The 15251-nt window shown below is 39.7% G+C and overlaps 2 protein-coding genes across 2 annotated transcripts; one reads left to right on the top strand and one right to left on the bottom strand.

Moving 5' to 3' along the window:
- The first annotated feature begins 2333 nt into the window (after window positions 1–2333).
- LOC132157713 (uncharacterized) lies at window positions 2334–4397 on the top strand. The gene has a single exon (XM_059567014.1). The coding sequence runs from the start codon at window positions 2334–2336 to the stop codon at window positions 4395–4397; it is 2064 nt and encodes a 687-aa protein (XP_059422997.1).
- Window positions 4398–5739: 1342 nt separating this feature from the next.
- LOC132158196 (C-type mannose receptor 2-like) lies at window positions 5740–9292 on the bottom strand. Its single transcript, XM_059567522.1, has 6 exons — window positions 9235–9292; window positions 8733–9098; window positions 8277–8588; window positions 7989–8051; window positions 7574–7681; window positions 5740–6110 (listed from the first exon to the last, which is right to left on the bottom strand). Exons 1-6 carry the CDS (start codon window positions 9260–9262, stop codon window positions 5740–5742), a joined length of 1248 nt encoding a protein of 415 aa, XP_059423505.1. The 5' UTR covers window positions 9263–9292.
- Window positions 9293–15251: the final 5959 nt, after the last annotated feature.

Raw genomic sequence — 15251 nt, 5'->3', positions numbered from 1 at the left:
TGCATGTGCCTGGGCTACAGAATCTGGGTCCAGACAGGCTGTCCAGAGGCAATGTTCCTACGGGCTAATGGTATCTACACCCGCAAACAGTCCGGCTGTTGTGGGAGAGATTTGGCAGGGCGGAGGTGGACCTCTTCGCGTCCCACGAAAACGCTCACTGCCCCGCGTTCTTTTCCAAGAACAAAAGCGCACTGTCATGGAAATGGCCGTGCTGCCCGCTTTATGCTTTCCCTCCCGTCTCCCTCCTTCTGCAGGTGATGGAACGGGTGAGAGAAACGAGATGTTCAATACTGCTTGTAGCACCTCTTTGGAAGAACCAACCATGGTTACCAGATTTGATGCAGTTAGCAGATGACGCCCCGTGGCCAGTACCGTTGAGGAGGGACCTCCTCTCACAGGCCAGGGGTTCGATTTGGCACCCTCAACCGGAGTGGTGGTCCCTCCATGTGTGGGCGCTCAACGGTTACCTGCTGATCTCGCAGTGGGAGTGCTAAATACCATCACTCAGGCTAGAGCTCCGTCGACACGACGTCTGTATGCCTCGAAGTGGTCGGTGTTCTCCAGCTGGTGCACAGCTCGAGGATGTTCACCCCTTAGTTGTGAGGTGACGGAGGTTCTCTCCTTCCTACAGGAGCTGTTGGATAAGGGCAGAGCCCCATCCACGCTCAAAGTTTATGTGGCGGCCATCGCAGCGTTTTCTGAAACAGCGCTCGGTCAGTCAATAGGAAGGAATGATTTGGTCATCCGTTTCCTTAGAGGAGCTAGGAGGCTGAATCCTCCCAGACCTCCGTCAGTCCCTATGTGGGACCTCGCGGCGGTTTTGGAGGCCATGAAGGGTTCCCCTTTTGAGCCTATCCAATCAATTAGCCTTCAGCATCTGTCGTTCAAGACAGTATTCGTGTTGGCTCTCGCTTCAGTGAAGCGTGTGGGTGATCTGCACGCGCTCTCGGTGAGCCAGTCGTGCTTGGAGTTTGGGCCTAATGACTCAAAGGTCATACTCGAACCTAGGCACGGTTATGTGCCGAAATCCCTCAACACGCCATGTCTGGCTCAGGTTATTGCCCTGTCTGCCCTGCCGGTGTCAGGAGAGGATGGAGACTCGAGTCTTCTTTGCCCTGTCAGGGTTTTAAGAGCTTATGTGTCTCGCTCTGCTGCCTTTCGACAGACTGAGCAGCTGTTTGTCTCGTCCGGTGGACGTTCCAAGGGAATGGCTGTTTCGAGACAGACTCTATCCAGATGGATAGTTGACGCTATAGCGTTAGCTTACGCTTCCAGGGGCCTTCAGTGCCCGCTGGGCGTCAGAGCACACTCCACAAGGGGCGTCGCCTCGTCGTGGGCGTGGTCTACTGGGATCTCCTTGCAGGATATATGTATGGCGGCAGGTTGGGCCTCGCCGTCTACATTTATCAGGTTCTATAACCTGGAGGTTCCCGCCTTGCAAGCAAGGCTGCTGTCGGTATAGTCGAATCAGGGCCCTGAAGGGAACTCTGAGTTCGTGAGCGTTATGCGCTGCAGACTGTTATATGGGCAGTATTGTGTAAGACCCACATTGCCACATTGGTCAGGCCTTGCCTCGGCTGTGTGATGTCATATTGCCGCATCTACGGATGCTGCTAGATATGGGACGGAGGGCTTCCCACCTTCCTGTTCTGGACTCTCTGTGAGTCCCTCAGGTGACTGTGCACTGTAAATCCTGGGCGTTGCTTCAGGTTTATTGGTGTGTGATCCCTGCGCGCACAGCATTTTACATTGGGTTCCCGTAGTGTCTTAGCTAAGACGCAGTACGAGAGAGCTCTCGTAAGAGAACGTACTCGGTTACTAAACGTAACCTCGGTTCTCTCTAGAAGCGCGAACGAGTATTGCGTTCTCTGCCGTGCGTACGATTCACTCTGGTTCGCTTCGGCGATTAAATAAATCAGGTGAGTCAGCCTTTTCGAGCTCCTTTTATAGGTTGGGCGATACCCGTTTCGGCGGGAAGTGGCAAGAAGGGCGCGAAGCTGCGCTCGATAGGCTGTGCAGTTGCCGCAGAACAAGCCAATGAGCGAACGAGCCGTCTCGCCTATGGCTGTGTACTGCTGCAAATGGGCTTTACAAAAATACAAAATTAAGGATAATTTTTTGCTTCAGTATTTCGTGAAAAGAGACTTTTCCCGTAGCGTCTTAGCTAAGACGCAGTACTCGTTCGCTCTTCTAGAGAGAACCGAGGTTACGTTTAGTAACCGAGTACGTTTTCTCCAACTTACAAAAATAATCATTGGATATATTTATTTATTTTATTATTATTATTATTATTATTACATTTCATCTTTGTTTTGGGCAGGGACAGGAAAGTCATGGATTCTGCAATCTTAAAATCTACTCAAAATCTTTCTACTTCTGAGGAAATGAGGAACCAAACCAAACTTATAATGCAGCCTTATGCAAACTGGGAAGAGTATCTGACTCCAGCCCCTCTATCCATAGCCATCCTGGGAGAGTTGGTATTCATCTCGTCCTCAACAGATTTCTCTATCAATAAAAATCCCCCAAAAGATGGCTATAAATTCATCAAATACCCTGATTCCTTTCGTGCTTGCCTCATGCAAGTGTGTAACTCTGGCTGGTGGGCATTTAATGAAGCCCATAAGAACATGGATCAGATTCGCCTCTATACTGCCCAAGTTCCAGATTACATGAAAACTGCTGTGAAGATTCTGTTCCAAGGCAATGATGAAGTTGTCAAAGCTCATCTTCCTGATCAGCTGGAAAATATCCAAGACATTGCAAATGAATGTCTTGAGTTGTCTAATGCAGCTGAAAAACGTTTCACTGATGTCATCAATATCATTCAAGAACTGCTGGAAGCTTGTGTGAATGCAGAGCACTTTTATGGGGAAGAGTTGGAAGCAGTTAAGAAGAAGCTGGAAGAGAGCAAACTGAGGGAGCAGTCAGCTGAAGAGACCAAGAAAAGAACTAAGAAGGCAGTGAGTACCATGGAGAAGGAACTAGATCAGGCTCATGAGAGCTACAATGCAGCTCTCAAATCTCTCCCTGATGGTTGGGAAATGATTGGCATGGATGTTGTGGGTGGGATATCACAGAGTGTTACAGTCCTGGTTAATGGTCTGATAAACTATGCTACTCAGTCATCAATAATGATGTCTTTACCAGCATCTGCTATTGTTGACACTGCAAGCCACATTAATGTTCAAGAAAGGGCAAGAGATGTGGTAGCTGAAATAAACGCATATAGCAAGTCAATTGAAATTTTAAACTGTGCACAGACTATCCAGCAATTAATGAATGTAAATAGTACAGCTGATGACATTGACTGGATAAATATGTATGATCAGAAGAACAAAACTACAAAGACAGATTTCACAGCAAAACAGTTTGAAAGAATCAACGCAACTTTAAAGAAAATCTCTGACTGCCCGGCAAAGACAGAAGCTCAGGTGTTATGCAAAGATGGTATAGAAATATGCAACCAGCTTGTAAAATATGCCGCAGATGGCAAATGTGACAAAAGCACTGACATAATAAACAAGGTCTTGGGTCTGGTCAAGTTAGCTCATAGTTTTGATAGCAAAAGCAAAGCCATCACAAATTCTCCAGGCATTTTCCCAAAACCACCAATGATGCATAAAGAAGAAAACAAAGTAGATAGAGGAAGTATCTTACAGAAGGCCACAGAGAATGCACGATTCTCCATAGAGCAGACCCGAGCTCAGCTAAACAAGACAAGAGAAACTTATGAAAAGTGTTTGGAGAACCTAGAGAAGAACCAGAAGGAACTAACTGAAATCCTGGTCACTATGAGAAATTGTGAACTGAAAAAGATTGACTTCAATACTACCATAAAGATGCTGGTCAAAGGAATGGATGCCATGGGGAGAGTGAAGGAACAATGGGAGAAGATGGTTCCCAACATTGTGAAAACCAGCCTGAGCAAAACTCTCACAAACTTTGTCTCAACATCAGAGAAGACACAAGCCCTGACCTACAATGCAAAGCTCTTCTCAAAAGATCTGCTGTACACTCAAGCCTTCCAAGCCAGTAACATTGCTAGTCTGGTCCATATGATCTCTGCAACATACACAGATGTTTCCAGCAAGTACCTGATGGACCGCGTCAGTTCACTGGGCAAACTAATGGCCATGGATACAAGTAAGCCAGAATTCAAGCATGAGCGAAACCAGCTCCAGAACGGCTGTGATGAGGCACAGAAAGGCATCTTAAAGCTTGTCCTGAAGAATAAAGATGAGTATGACATCAAGAGCACCGCAAGACTAGAAAGGATTGATCGAGAATTGCTTGCAATTCTACCTGCTGCTCCTCCAGAAGAAATCAAAAGCATTCAAGAGGCAGTTCAAGCTGGATTCAATGAGGAAGATAAAGAAGCAGAACAGTACTATTAAAGGAAATGTATACCGATGTGTGTTTTTTTGTTTTACATTGGTAAGCACCAGATGATAGTATATAATTCAGACTGAAGCTTTGTAGTCATGATAAATCGTTTTAGACAATTACGTTTTAAAGCCATTTAAAAGATTTATCATATAATATGATTTGACATTCTGGATTTAAATAACTTTGTGTATTTCTCTTTAGAAAATATGTGACAAGAAAAAAGATTCATCTTTCAAAAGCAACAGCCATTCCTGTCAACGATGAACATCTGCATTTTTCTTTTTTTCTTTCTTTCTTTTTTTTTTACCAGATTAAGTGTGGAAAATTGGAAAAGATATAGGAGTATATGGGATTTAGTGGGATGGTGTTTGCTTATGGATTTCTCTTTGACTTTAGATATACATCTGTTTACTTTTCCATTAAGAGTGTATTTCTGATATTGACAATTGACAACATGTACTTTAGGCAAATATTTTAATATATAGGCATGTACTTTAGGCAAATATTTAAATATTTAGCCATGTACTTTGGGCAAATATTACTGACAATTTACAACATTTACAATTATTACATTAGTCCTGCTTTTTTCTTGCATTGTCATTCTGCTTCTTGATTTTAGTTACATACGTATAATGAACTCTTCTGCTTGCCAATTTTTGCTTCTTCCTAGTAACTGTACAATATGGTTTCATTAATTATGCAGAAATAAAGATAATGATATTTTTTATACAGCAGGACAATGTTTATGTTGGCACTTAATTTGTTGTTGGAAGTAGTAATGTACTGGATGCCTTTATCAAAACTGATCTACAGAAAATGTAAACCTGGAGCTTTCTTTGCTGAATTGCAAATAAATGGCTTATGATTCAGTCTTGATTATTAATTGAATAATTTAATTATTAATACATATTATATGGTAGAAATGTTTAAGCTCATATTGAGGCATTGTTATTAAGATCACTTCTGTAATTTAGAGGAGACAAATGTGAGAGTAATTTTATTTTATTTCTTAATCTATGTACATGTATTTTAATTGGTTATATTAATCATTGTTAACCATAACAGGCATTTAGTGATGAAAATACATAGGAATGAACAGAAGAATCAGCAGAACAGGATGTTATAATGATTAAACATAAAAAAAGTTCCTCTTTCAACAATTACTGCATTGAAGCTTCACAAAACTGCTCTTTTGCAACTATTTATGTTCAAGGCAACTTGAATATATATATATATATATATATATATATATATGTGTGTGTGTGTGTGTGTGTGAGTGAGAGAGAGAGATTGTGTCTGTGTGTGTACAACACAATAAAAATCTGTCTTTCAGTCGCTCCTCTTTTGTGGTTAGAACACATCAGTACATAACTGACAGATAAAATTAAGTCTTTCACTCTCTGGCCTCCCGACCCAACGGTGCCCTCCAGTGGACTCCATAGCTCCTGACAGCTCACACTCCTCATAACCATGTGGCCCATGACCAGGCGCCCAGTTCTGGTAGCAGCCCGCTTCTCTGTTCTTTATCCAGAACCAGAAGTGGAAGGTGCAGGTGTAACGGAGACCCAGCCATACATGAGAAGTGGAAGCCTGAGTGGCTTTTCTTGCTGCCCTGTTCTGAAGCTCCTCACTGTGAATGGAGACCAGGTCCACGTGGTGCTTTCTGCAGTAACTCGCAGCTTCGGTCCACGTCAGTTTCTCACGCACCAGAATCAGGTTATCTTTGGCACAGTTTGGCAAAAAAAGAGGAATGTTATAACAGTCCAGATAACCCACAACAAACATTTTATAAAAATTACTGAAAGAATGTTTGTTTAAATTTGAGTGAATTTTGCCAAAACATTTGGTAACAATTTATTTAGAAATTGTATTCTACTAACCTTAACACTAAGCTTACAGTTTACTAACACTCTGATGAGAGTTAGTTGACATTTACTGCAGTTGCAAAGGTAGTTATGGTCAACAGAATGCCTAAAGGGGACCATCAAAACGAAGTGTAACCAAACGTTAGCCAAAGCTCTGAGAACATTCCCTGTGAGCTGGGTTTATACACTATTTTACAGACTTTTGGAAAAATGTGTCTGCTCAGTACATAACACATCTAAGAGGTGCATTAAGGCAAGACACTGCAGGTGAATAGGGCAAAAAAACAAAAACTAATAGTTATCACCTTACTTACCCAGTTGATTGATTACATTGATTATTGCAAACATTTTTTGTATTACAAGTTTTCAAAAATGTTATGTTTAAATATGCAAATGAGGCATTATTTAATGAAATATGTGCTAATTTGCATAAATGTCTAGTACAAAAATCTGAACACTAGATGAAATCAGTTTCAAATTTTTTGTTTAATTTTTTTGACATATTTGAGTCAAATGTTTTTACAGAGGGAATTCTGGTTATCTTTTTTTGTCACTCCATAATTCAGAAAATACTTTGAACAGCCAGAAAACAATATATTTTCACAATTTTGGGGGGAATAAAATGTTGTAAATAATCAAGGAAAATATATATGAACAAATCCCTCTGTAAAAATCTTCAGAATATAGACAGGAATAAAAATGTCAAGTTTGGTGTGTGTAAGTGCTACTGAAGTGGAGATTTATGGCTCAGTGTTGAAGAAAAAACTCATTTTGAGAAAACGGGCTTTAAAAATATGTATTTTAATTGAAATCTCTTGACACAAACAGATAAAGTGCTATAAAAGAAACACTTAACAGTGTCTTTTGGATGTTTTCCTTCCACTAGTTTGAAAAAGCACTTTATGCAAAACCAAAAAGCCCAAAATCTCAAAATTGACAGGTGCTTGGAAAAACAGTGTTTTTGCCTGCAGTGTCTCACCTTAATACACTAAATGAGGCCTCAATAATAAGGATATGCGTTTCAGTACTGTTGACGGAACTGCCTTTCAGGCCAGATTCATTGTTCTTGTACATCCTTTTTTGCCACTGAAATGTAAATGTTTGGTTTTTCTGTTATGTATACATGGCCGTTTCAAATTCTGCTGATTTGAAATGTTATCTAGCAGGCTAATAATGCTTTGTAAAAATTGCTAAAGTTTATCATTTTTTTGTGAGGACAGTGGAATGTAATAATAAGTCCTATAAACAATGTAGGTCAACTTTTGCATAAATTCAAATAAGAAAAACTAACAAACATTCACAGTGAGCAAATCACTCACCTTGCTCTGCACCTGTAGTGAGTATTTGTGTTGTCTGACTGCTTGTATTTTCCACCTTGGTTGTATTTTGAAGTAGTTTGTACTGAGTTGTTGTTGATTCAGGAACAGCTGAGAACATTTGATTAATACACTGCATAAATATTATTTCTAGTGGAGACAGTGAAATACACTTAATTTCTTGTATTATGAACAATGTAAATATATGTATAAACAATCATAAATCTTTGCCTCAACATCATGCATTTACAATCCTTTAAACTGTTGATTATCCCTTACATGTAGAATGTTCTTTAAGAAGCTAAACAAAAAGATCAAATCTTTTCTTTTGTATTGAACTAGCTGCTGCGGATTTTATTGTTCTAGCCATTCTCATGTCACATTTTAGATTTATGAGGATGACAGTGAGGCAAATTACATTTGAGAGATGAACTTGGATTCTGTCTGGTTGTTGGTGCTGGTTTAGTGGTTGGTTTAAGATCTGTAAATGAGGCAGAATATAGAAATATTACATACATAGTTACAGTAATTTGAGTATGTCTTATCCATAGTCTTATTTTACAATTGATGAAAACCAAAATTCGTCATTTCGTGAATAATTAAGGACATTAATAATTAATTTAGCAAGAATAGACAGTTGGTTTGTATGTGATATATTCAAATGTAGTCTGTCACCATCTGTGTAGAATTAAATGCTATGACGCACCTCCATGGCAGATGAAGGGCAGAGTGGTGTTACACTGAACATCATTCCATCTCCCTGTTTGGTTCACCATCACTACAGTACAGTTGTGGAGTCTGTCAGTGGGTTTCATCAGGCTGAAATTCCAGAAACGAAATGAAATGTTGCTCTGATCTGACCACGACCAGAAGTCCTTAAATAGTCCAATCCATACGTCACCAACAGTATTGTTTGTGCAGGTTCTGCCATTGGCTAAATCTGTGTGGAAGGTTCTGCAATATTCTTGGGCCTCCCTCCAGGATTTGTTCTCCTCAATCAGTACATACTTTTTACTGGCTACAGACAAACAACAGTTAAAAATGGCATGTAATATTTATATGTGTAATGGCTGTTACAAAACCAGTGGCAAGAGTACGTCACAGAACTAATGTGTAATATATTTCATTCTTAATGCTAAATAGTTTCAATAGAAAATCTTACCATTAAAGCATACAAATTTTTTGGGGGAGTCACAGTCATCATTAAACCATTTCCGATTGTTGTCCATTGCAGCACAGCCCCCATTATTAGTTATATTCTTTCGGTTTTTGAATATCTCTTTATTGTAGAAACTGTCTGACAGGGTCCAGTGCCATTTGAATTTATCACTTCTATAAAGTCCAATATACACATCATATGAACCATCAGGTATGGTTTTGAGCAAGACATTCAACTCTTTTGCATTTTTCACAGGTGCCAGGTCAGTGTACATCTCACGGCAGAATCTCTGAGCCTCAGTCCAGTTCTTTCTGATATTTATGAAGTGATAATGCGGAGATATTTGGCTTGAAGAGAAGGACAAAAGCCCTGAGTAGAAAATAGGAGAAAAATGGATGAATTAACGGCTTGAAAAGAAACATAAGCAATATCCTTGTATATTATTGCAGTAAATTCAAAATTACAGAAGCAGTTGGTATTGAGGCGGTATTAAAAAAAAGCTTACCTAAGCCAGCAAGGAGTGTGAACAGCATGATGGTGCAGCATTCACGGAAATGACACCCTGTGTGTGTTAAAGCATATTACATTTCTCATTATAATCTTTCCCTTTAAAATAACAGATCTAGATATGCAAATGAAAACCACATTTGTGTACCTGCTGCTGAATGCAGGAAGGGCAAAAACTCAGATTTCTTTGATCCTCTATTTGTCAGACACAAGACAGGAACACAGACGTAGGTGAACGTTTAGCAGTATTTATTGTGACAGAGGTTTCAGACACAGGTGAAGTAACAGGAATGGTCTTGACACGAAGAAGGTTGGAACTTAACTCTGGTTGTGATGGAAGTAGATGACAGAATCGGAAGGCGGCACAGAGGAACTGACGATGAAGGAACAACGGGTATCCAGGGGAGCAACAATGATAGCGAGGGTTTAAGTAAGTACATGTGGGTCAATGCTAGATCAGACGAGGAGTGAGGGGAAATGATGGTCCTTATATGAGAGCCTGGTGATGATGGACAGGTGTTCAGAATTCTGGTAATTGGGAACGAGTAGGCGTGGCATGTGGAGAGGGTGTAGGCTGTGACTCCGTGACACTATTGAAAAAGTACCTAATTATAGCCTAAAATATTTGAATACTTGTCATTTGAATACTTACTGCCTGATAAATATACATTTGTGAGAAGGTCTAAAACCGCAGCTTTGACAGTGTCAGTTTTGACACGTTAGCATTATGCTGTGCAACAATCTTTTTGAGCAATTATTATATTTTATTTGTATAAGTACACCATTGTTGTACTTATACAAATAAAATATAATTATTGCTCAAGAAGTATATCTAAGTATATAAAAAAAATAACCCCCCAACCAAGATGGAAGAAGAAAACAAAACAACTAAATATCTATGCTGCTGCTATACAATAATGCAACGTGAATAATATGATTAAAATCATCTCTATTAAGGCAGAAGAAAAATAAAAGATAAAACGCCCCAGAACAAGGAGATCTATTGCCAAGAAACACTAACGCTAGTGAACTATGATGTGTGAACCTGATTGGTTGACCAGATAGCTTTAACTAGTTTAACTGAGTTAAATGTGTGTCTGGGCTAAAAGAGGCCAGATAAATTAACTTATGGCTTAGCAATGTGATCCTGGGTGCTGTACCCTTAGGTAAAATGTAAGTAATTACCTGAGTCAATAGCTCAAACTTTCCTAGGTATAAACACGCACAGTGTGTCATTAAAAACAGGAATCACTGTGGGCTGTTAGATGAAGTAACCCCCAGCAAACACCTGACTCAGGCTCAGGCTTGGACGGCCTAAACAAATAGTTTTAAATTTGTTATTCAAGAGCTGTCATTTTTTATTTTTTATTTTTTCCTGCCATTTATGTTCCAGTGACTGCCTACGTCACTGCCAAAGCTTCCTTTTACACAGTTGAATAATTTTCTCGGCCGGGGTCAGCTTCCTGTTAATAAACTGTATGGGATGTTCTTCACCTTCCAGTACTTGAGACAGAACGGCTCCCAATCCAATTTTGGAGGCATACGTTTGCAGTAGGAAGGAGCAGCTGAAGTCCGGGGCACGTAGGACCAGCTCGGAAGTGAGTGCCCGCTTCACCCCCTGGAAGGCCTTTTCAGTGTCCGTGTTCCTGGCTACTCATTCTGACTGCCCCTTTCTGGTCAGGTCTGCCAGAGGGGTGGCTAGAGAGGAGAAGTTAGGGATGAAGCAGCAATAATAGCCCGCCAACCCCAAGAAAGCTTGTACCGGAGTCCTTGCGCAGGGTCTCGGGGTGGCACGTACTCCCTCTACCTTTCTCTCCTGGGGTTTTATGAGGCCGTGCCCCACTTGAAAACCCAGGTACTTCGCCTCAAAGATGGCAGAGGCATCTGTTGAGACAACAACATGCCTGGACACTTGTATTTGGGGAACTCCTACCTGAAGAAAGGCAAGGTCTGAACATGGGCTGAAAGTCTGGTGGCAGGACGGGGAGACTGAGACCCGGTGAGTGCTGTGTTGCCATGCCCATCTTGGGATTAGGTCATGAAGCCAACACTGAAGCAGTCTCATATGAAGCAATCCGAGCAGCGTGACTGCGGCAGTGGATGTCATATGCCCCAGGAGCCTCTGAAACTGTTTCAGTGGGACCGCCCTCCTGCGCTGAAATGACTCAGGCAGTTCAGCATCTGCTGGGCATGCTCTACAGAGAGGCATGCTGTTAGATTGACTGAATCCAGTGTTTCTGCGTCAACATCCTGAACAGGAGCCTGTGAAGGGCTCGGTTCAGAACACGCAGGTCCAGGATTGCTCATAACCCACCGCCTTTCTTGGGTACAATGAAGTGAGGGCTGTACAACCCCATCTTCACATAGGCTGGAGGAACTGTTATGGTTTTGAAAAAAACTGTTCATCTCTTCTTAATTTTTCACAGTTGCCAGGTCAGTGTACATCTCACGGCAGAATCGGCAAATGAAAACCACACTTGTGTTTCCTGCTACTGAATGCAGAAAGGGGAACAAAACACAAAAGTTATTTGATCCTTCATTGTAAACTACCTCATAACAGTCCAAAATAAATTTATTTTGAGTATTCACTTCCTATGAAACATTTAAATGCTTCTGTGGGAAGGTTTAAAACCACAGCTTTGTCACAGAAGAGGCTTTACGCAAATATTTTACTCTAATTTTAGCAAAAGCTGGGGAGTTGACATGCTTGAACATAAGAGTGTACCTGTTTAGGAGGCAAGTTTGAAGGATAAAAATGGCATTTATAATTCAGGGTAAACGTTTAACATGCCTGTGATCCTGTCCAGTGTGTATGCACCTAAGTGGGACAACGTACAATTTTTCAGTGACTTCTTTTTGCTTTTACCTAGTCTTGACACATATAATCTAATTTTAGGATTATGTCCTACACCCAGTTTTGGACCACTCTAGCTCTACAATTAATCCAGCAATTAAGTCAGCGCCCTGTATCAACTTCTTTCTCCAGACATATGGTGTACGTGACCCCTGGAGATTCAAGTATCCATCATCCAAGCAGTTTTCCTTCCCTGGTGCATCAAACATATTCCAGGATGGACTATTTTCTCCTGGACAGGAAGCTACTGCCCTTAATGTCACAAGTGGAGTATGACAGCATTACTATTTCAGAGTTCTGAATTAGTAGTTTAATGCTTGTTTGGGGTAAGCTTACTGCTAAAATGTGCCTATTAGAGAACCCGGAGTCATGTATAGTGTTGGGAAGTACTAGTTACATTTAACGGTGTTACATAATTTAATTATAAAACGAATGTTACTGTAATCAGTTACAGTTACTAAGAAAGAAATGTGCAATTAAATTACTGTTACTTATTAAAATGTTAACGATTACAAAGAGGGCTACATTTGAAAATGTACACAAATCCACATACAGAATTTATATATTTATTTCCCAAATTGCACTGACTAGCTACTCTAAACTCGGACTGCTGGTTTGTAGAATCCAGTCATAAAAATGAAATTCCTATAACACAGAATGTCACGGAATATGCCAAGTTTTGGACAAATAAATCAAAAGTAGGTATGTACACTTGAATCAAAACTTGATGTGGACTAGCATCTGTGAATATTAAGCCAAAAATTAAATATACAATCAAACCAAAATTTATTCAGACACCTTCAACATTTCTCATTTTATCACAGTTTATTTGCTATAGTTTAAAAATGGTAATAAAATAAGAGAAGAACTCAAGAGTTAAACTGTATAAGAATAATAAAAAGTCAGATAACTTTAATAGGAAGGTATGTACTGGATTACAATCAACCAAAACTTCAGACAACTGAATGACAATATTTACACCACTCTCAATAATTTGTTGACAAATTACCAAGCAATGCTTAATTTTGTTCAGTCTGTGGTGTGAAAATATAAGCAAAACATGGTGAGGTTAAAGTGTCTGAAGAATTTGTGGTCCCAATTTTGTTTTAAATGTCTTTTTTTTATGACTTTCACTAGTAGTCCGTTGTATGAAGAATTTCTTGGGTATAATGTGTCACAGTTCATTTATTTTTACTTAAATAAATGAATTATAGTGTCCTGCACTTACTAGTAAAATACATCTGGTGTCTGAATAATTGTTGGTTTGAGTGTATTAATTCTTGTTAAAGCTACAATGTAATTCAGTTGAGAGCAGTGAGTGGTTTCCTTTCTTTCATTTTTTTTGGATTAACATTACAGCAGATAGTAGCTAAATTAGGTGTGGTCACTTTAAGAGACAATGAATGCATCCAATATAATACACATCCAATTTTTTGTTTACTTTTTACTTTCTGTTTACTTTAAGACTGTTTACTTTCACTTAAGACATAACCAACAGTTTTTTTTTCAAACATACTTTCCAAGATGGGTATTTTGACATATTTTATATGTATATGTCGGTACAATAACCAAAAGAAGCAAATTCGGTGTTCAAGCGTTTAGAGACGCATCTCTCTGCGTGAGCCCCGAACACCAGAACGCCGCGGGTGCTGAATTCTTTTTCGAAAAACAAAGCTTGGTTCAGTGTTGCTGTCTGTGAGACGCCGCTCTCTATGTGCTCACCGAACACACAACATGAGTAACCAATTACTAAGTTGAGCTTTTCCGAATCTTGTGTTTGAATGCTTTAAACTTTTGAATGTTTAAATTGGCAAGTGGCTCGCTCAGGCTTAAAAGCACATAAAAATGATAAGCTTTTGTGACGACACGCAGCAGTGGCCTGTCAACCGTCTTGGTCATCTTTTTAGGCTGGCATCTTATAGAAATACAGTTTTATAATTGAGCAGCATTAGTTAAGTAAGGCCACAGAGGCATAGGCTGCGACCAGCTGATGCAGTCAGCTGTCAAATAGCTCCAATCACTACCATTCTCCTATTAGACACGGGACATATATACGTGGCACTACTGCTCAGTAAGTATGTTCAAATGGCTCGCAAGGCTCAAACTGCTCGCAAGAGCTATCGCTTGCTCAGGAACTAATCAATGTTAAATAATTATGTTGGCAAACATGCTTCAGACATTGCTCATTGTCCAAGGCTAATTGTTTTGTTATGTTTGCTAGGCATGATATCATATTAACACACCGGTAACGGTTGTCAAGGCTGTCGATATGAACGGGCTGCTGCTTCAGGCTCATCTATTGGGGATGCTTTCATTAAACATCCAACTATTTACAACACACTGTGTTTAAATCAGTGATATGCTGTTGCTCAAGCTAACTAGTGTATCGATAAAGTGCTTGATACTTAAATGTACAGATCATAAATTTTGCTCGTATCAATGCTAAGCATTATCTGGACAAAGGCTAATGCTGTTTCCTAAATTCTAGTATTGACCACATGCTGTACTGCTTTAAAGGGGCATGTTGATCTTTTTAGCTGTTATAAAAGAGCACCCTTCGCTACTTCTGTTGTTCTGTAAGGGGATGCTGCCCATCATGGGACTGCTTCCTTGTTGAGGCTTATCTAGTGTCCAATATCATATTGTGCTAGACCTGCCATTGCATAAACGGGATTTATGCTTTCGACTGGCTCCACTTGCGAGCCTCCGCTGCGTGCGCATCTTCCCAAATGGTCAAGGTTTTATACTCGTTGCGTTCGCCGTCGTACAAAGTCATATGGGTGCTTGAAATCCTTGGAAATGCTCGAATTTTAGTGCAGTGTTTTCAAGGTTTAAAAAATAATTAAATAAAAAATGATTGGATTTAAATAAAGTAAGTAAGTACATTTTATTTATAAAGCACATTAAACATAGCAAAGCTATCCAAACAATGTAAAATAAAATTAAAAGAGAGAAGGAAACACAGAAAAGAAGAAAACAACCAGTGTTGGGAAGGTAACTTTGGAAATGTAATAGGTTACAGATTACAAGTTACCCTGTTTAAAATGTAATAGTAGTGTAACTTTTTCAATTACTTTATTAAAGTAATGTAACTAATTACTTTTGAGTACTTTTTGATTACTTTTCTAAATTTGTGAAAATTAAAGAATAATAAATGAAAG

Source organism: Carassius carassius, chromosome 15 (genome assembly GCF_963082965.1).
Source record: "Carassius carassius chromosome 15, fCarCar2.1, whole genome shotgun sequence".
Lineage (NCBI taxonomy): Eukaryota > Metazoa > Chordata > Actinopteri > Cypriniformes > Cyprinidae > Carassius > Carassius carassius.
This window is presented reverse-complemented; position numbering and strand designations above follow the sequence as displayed.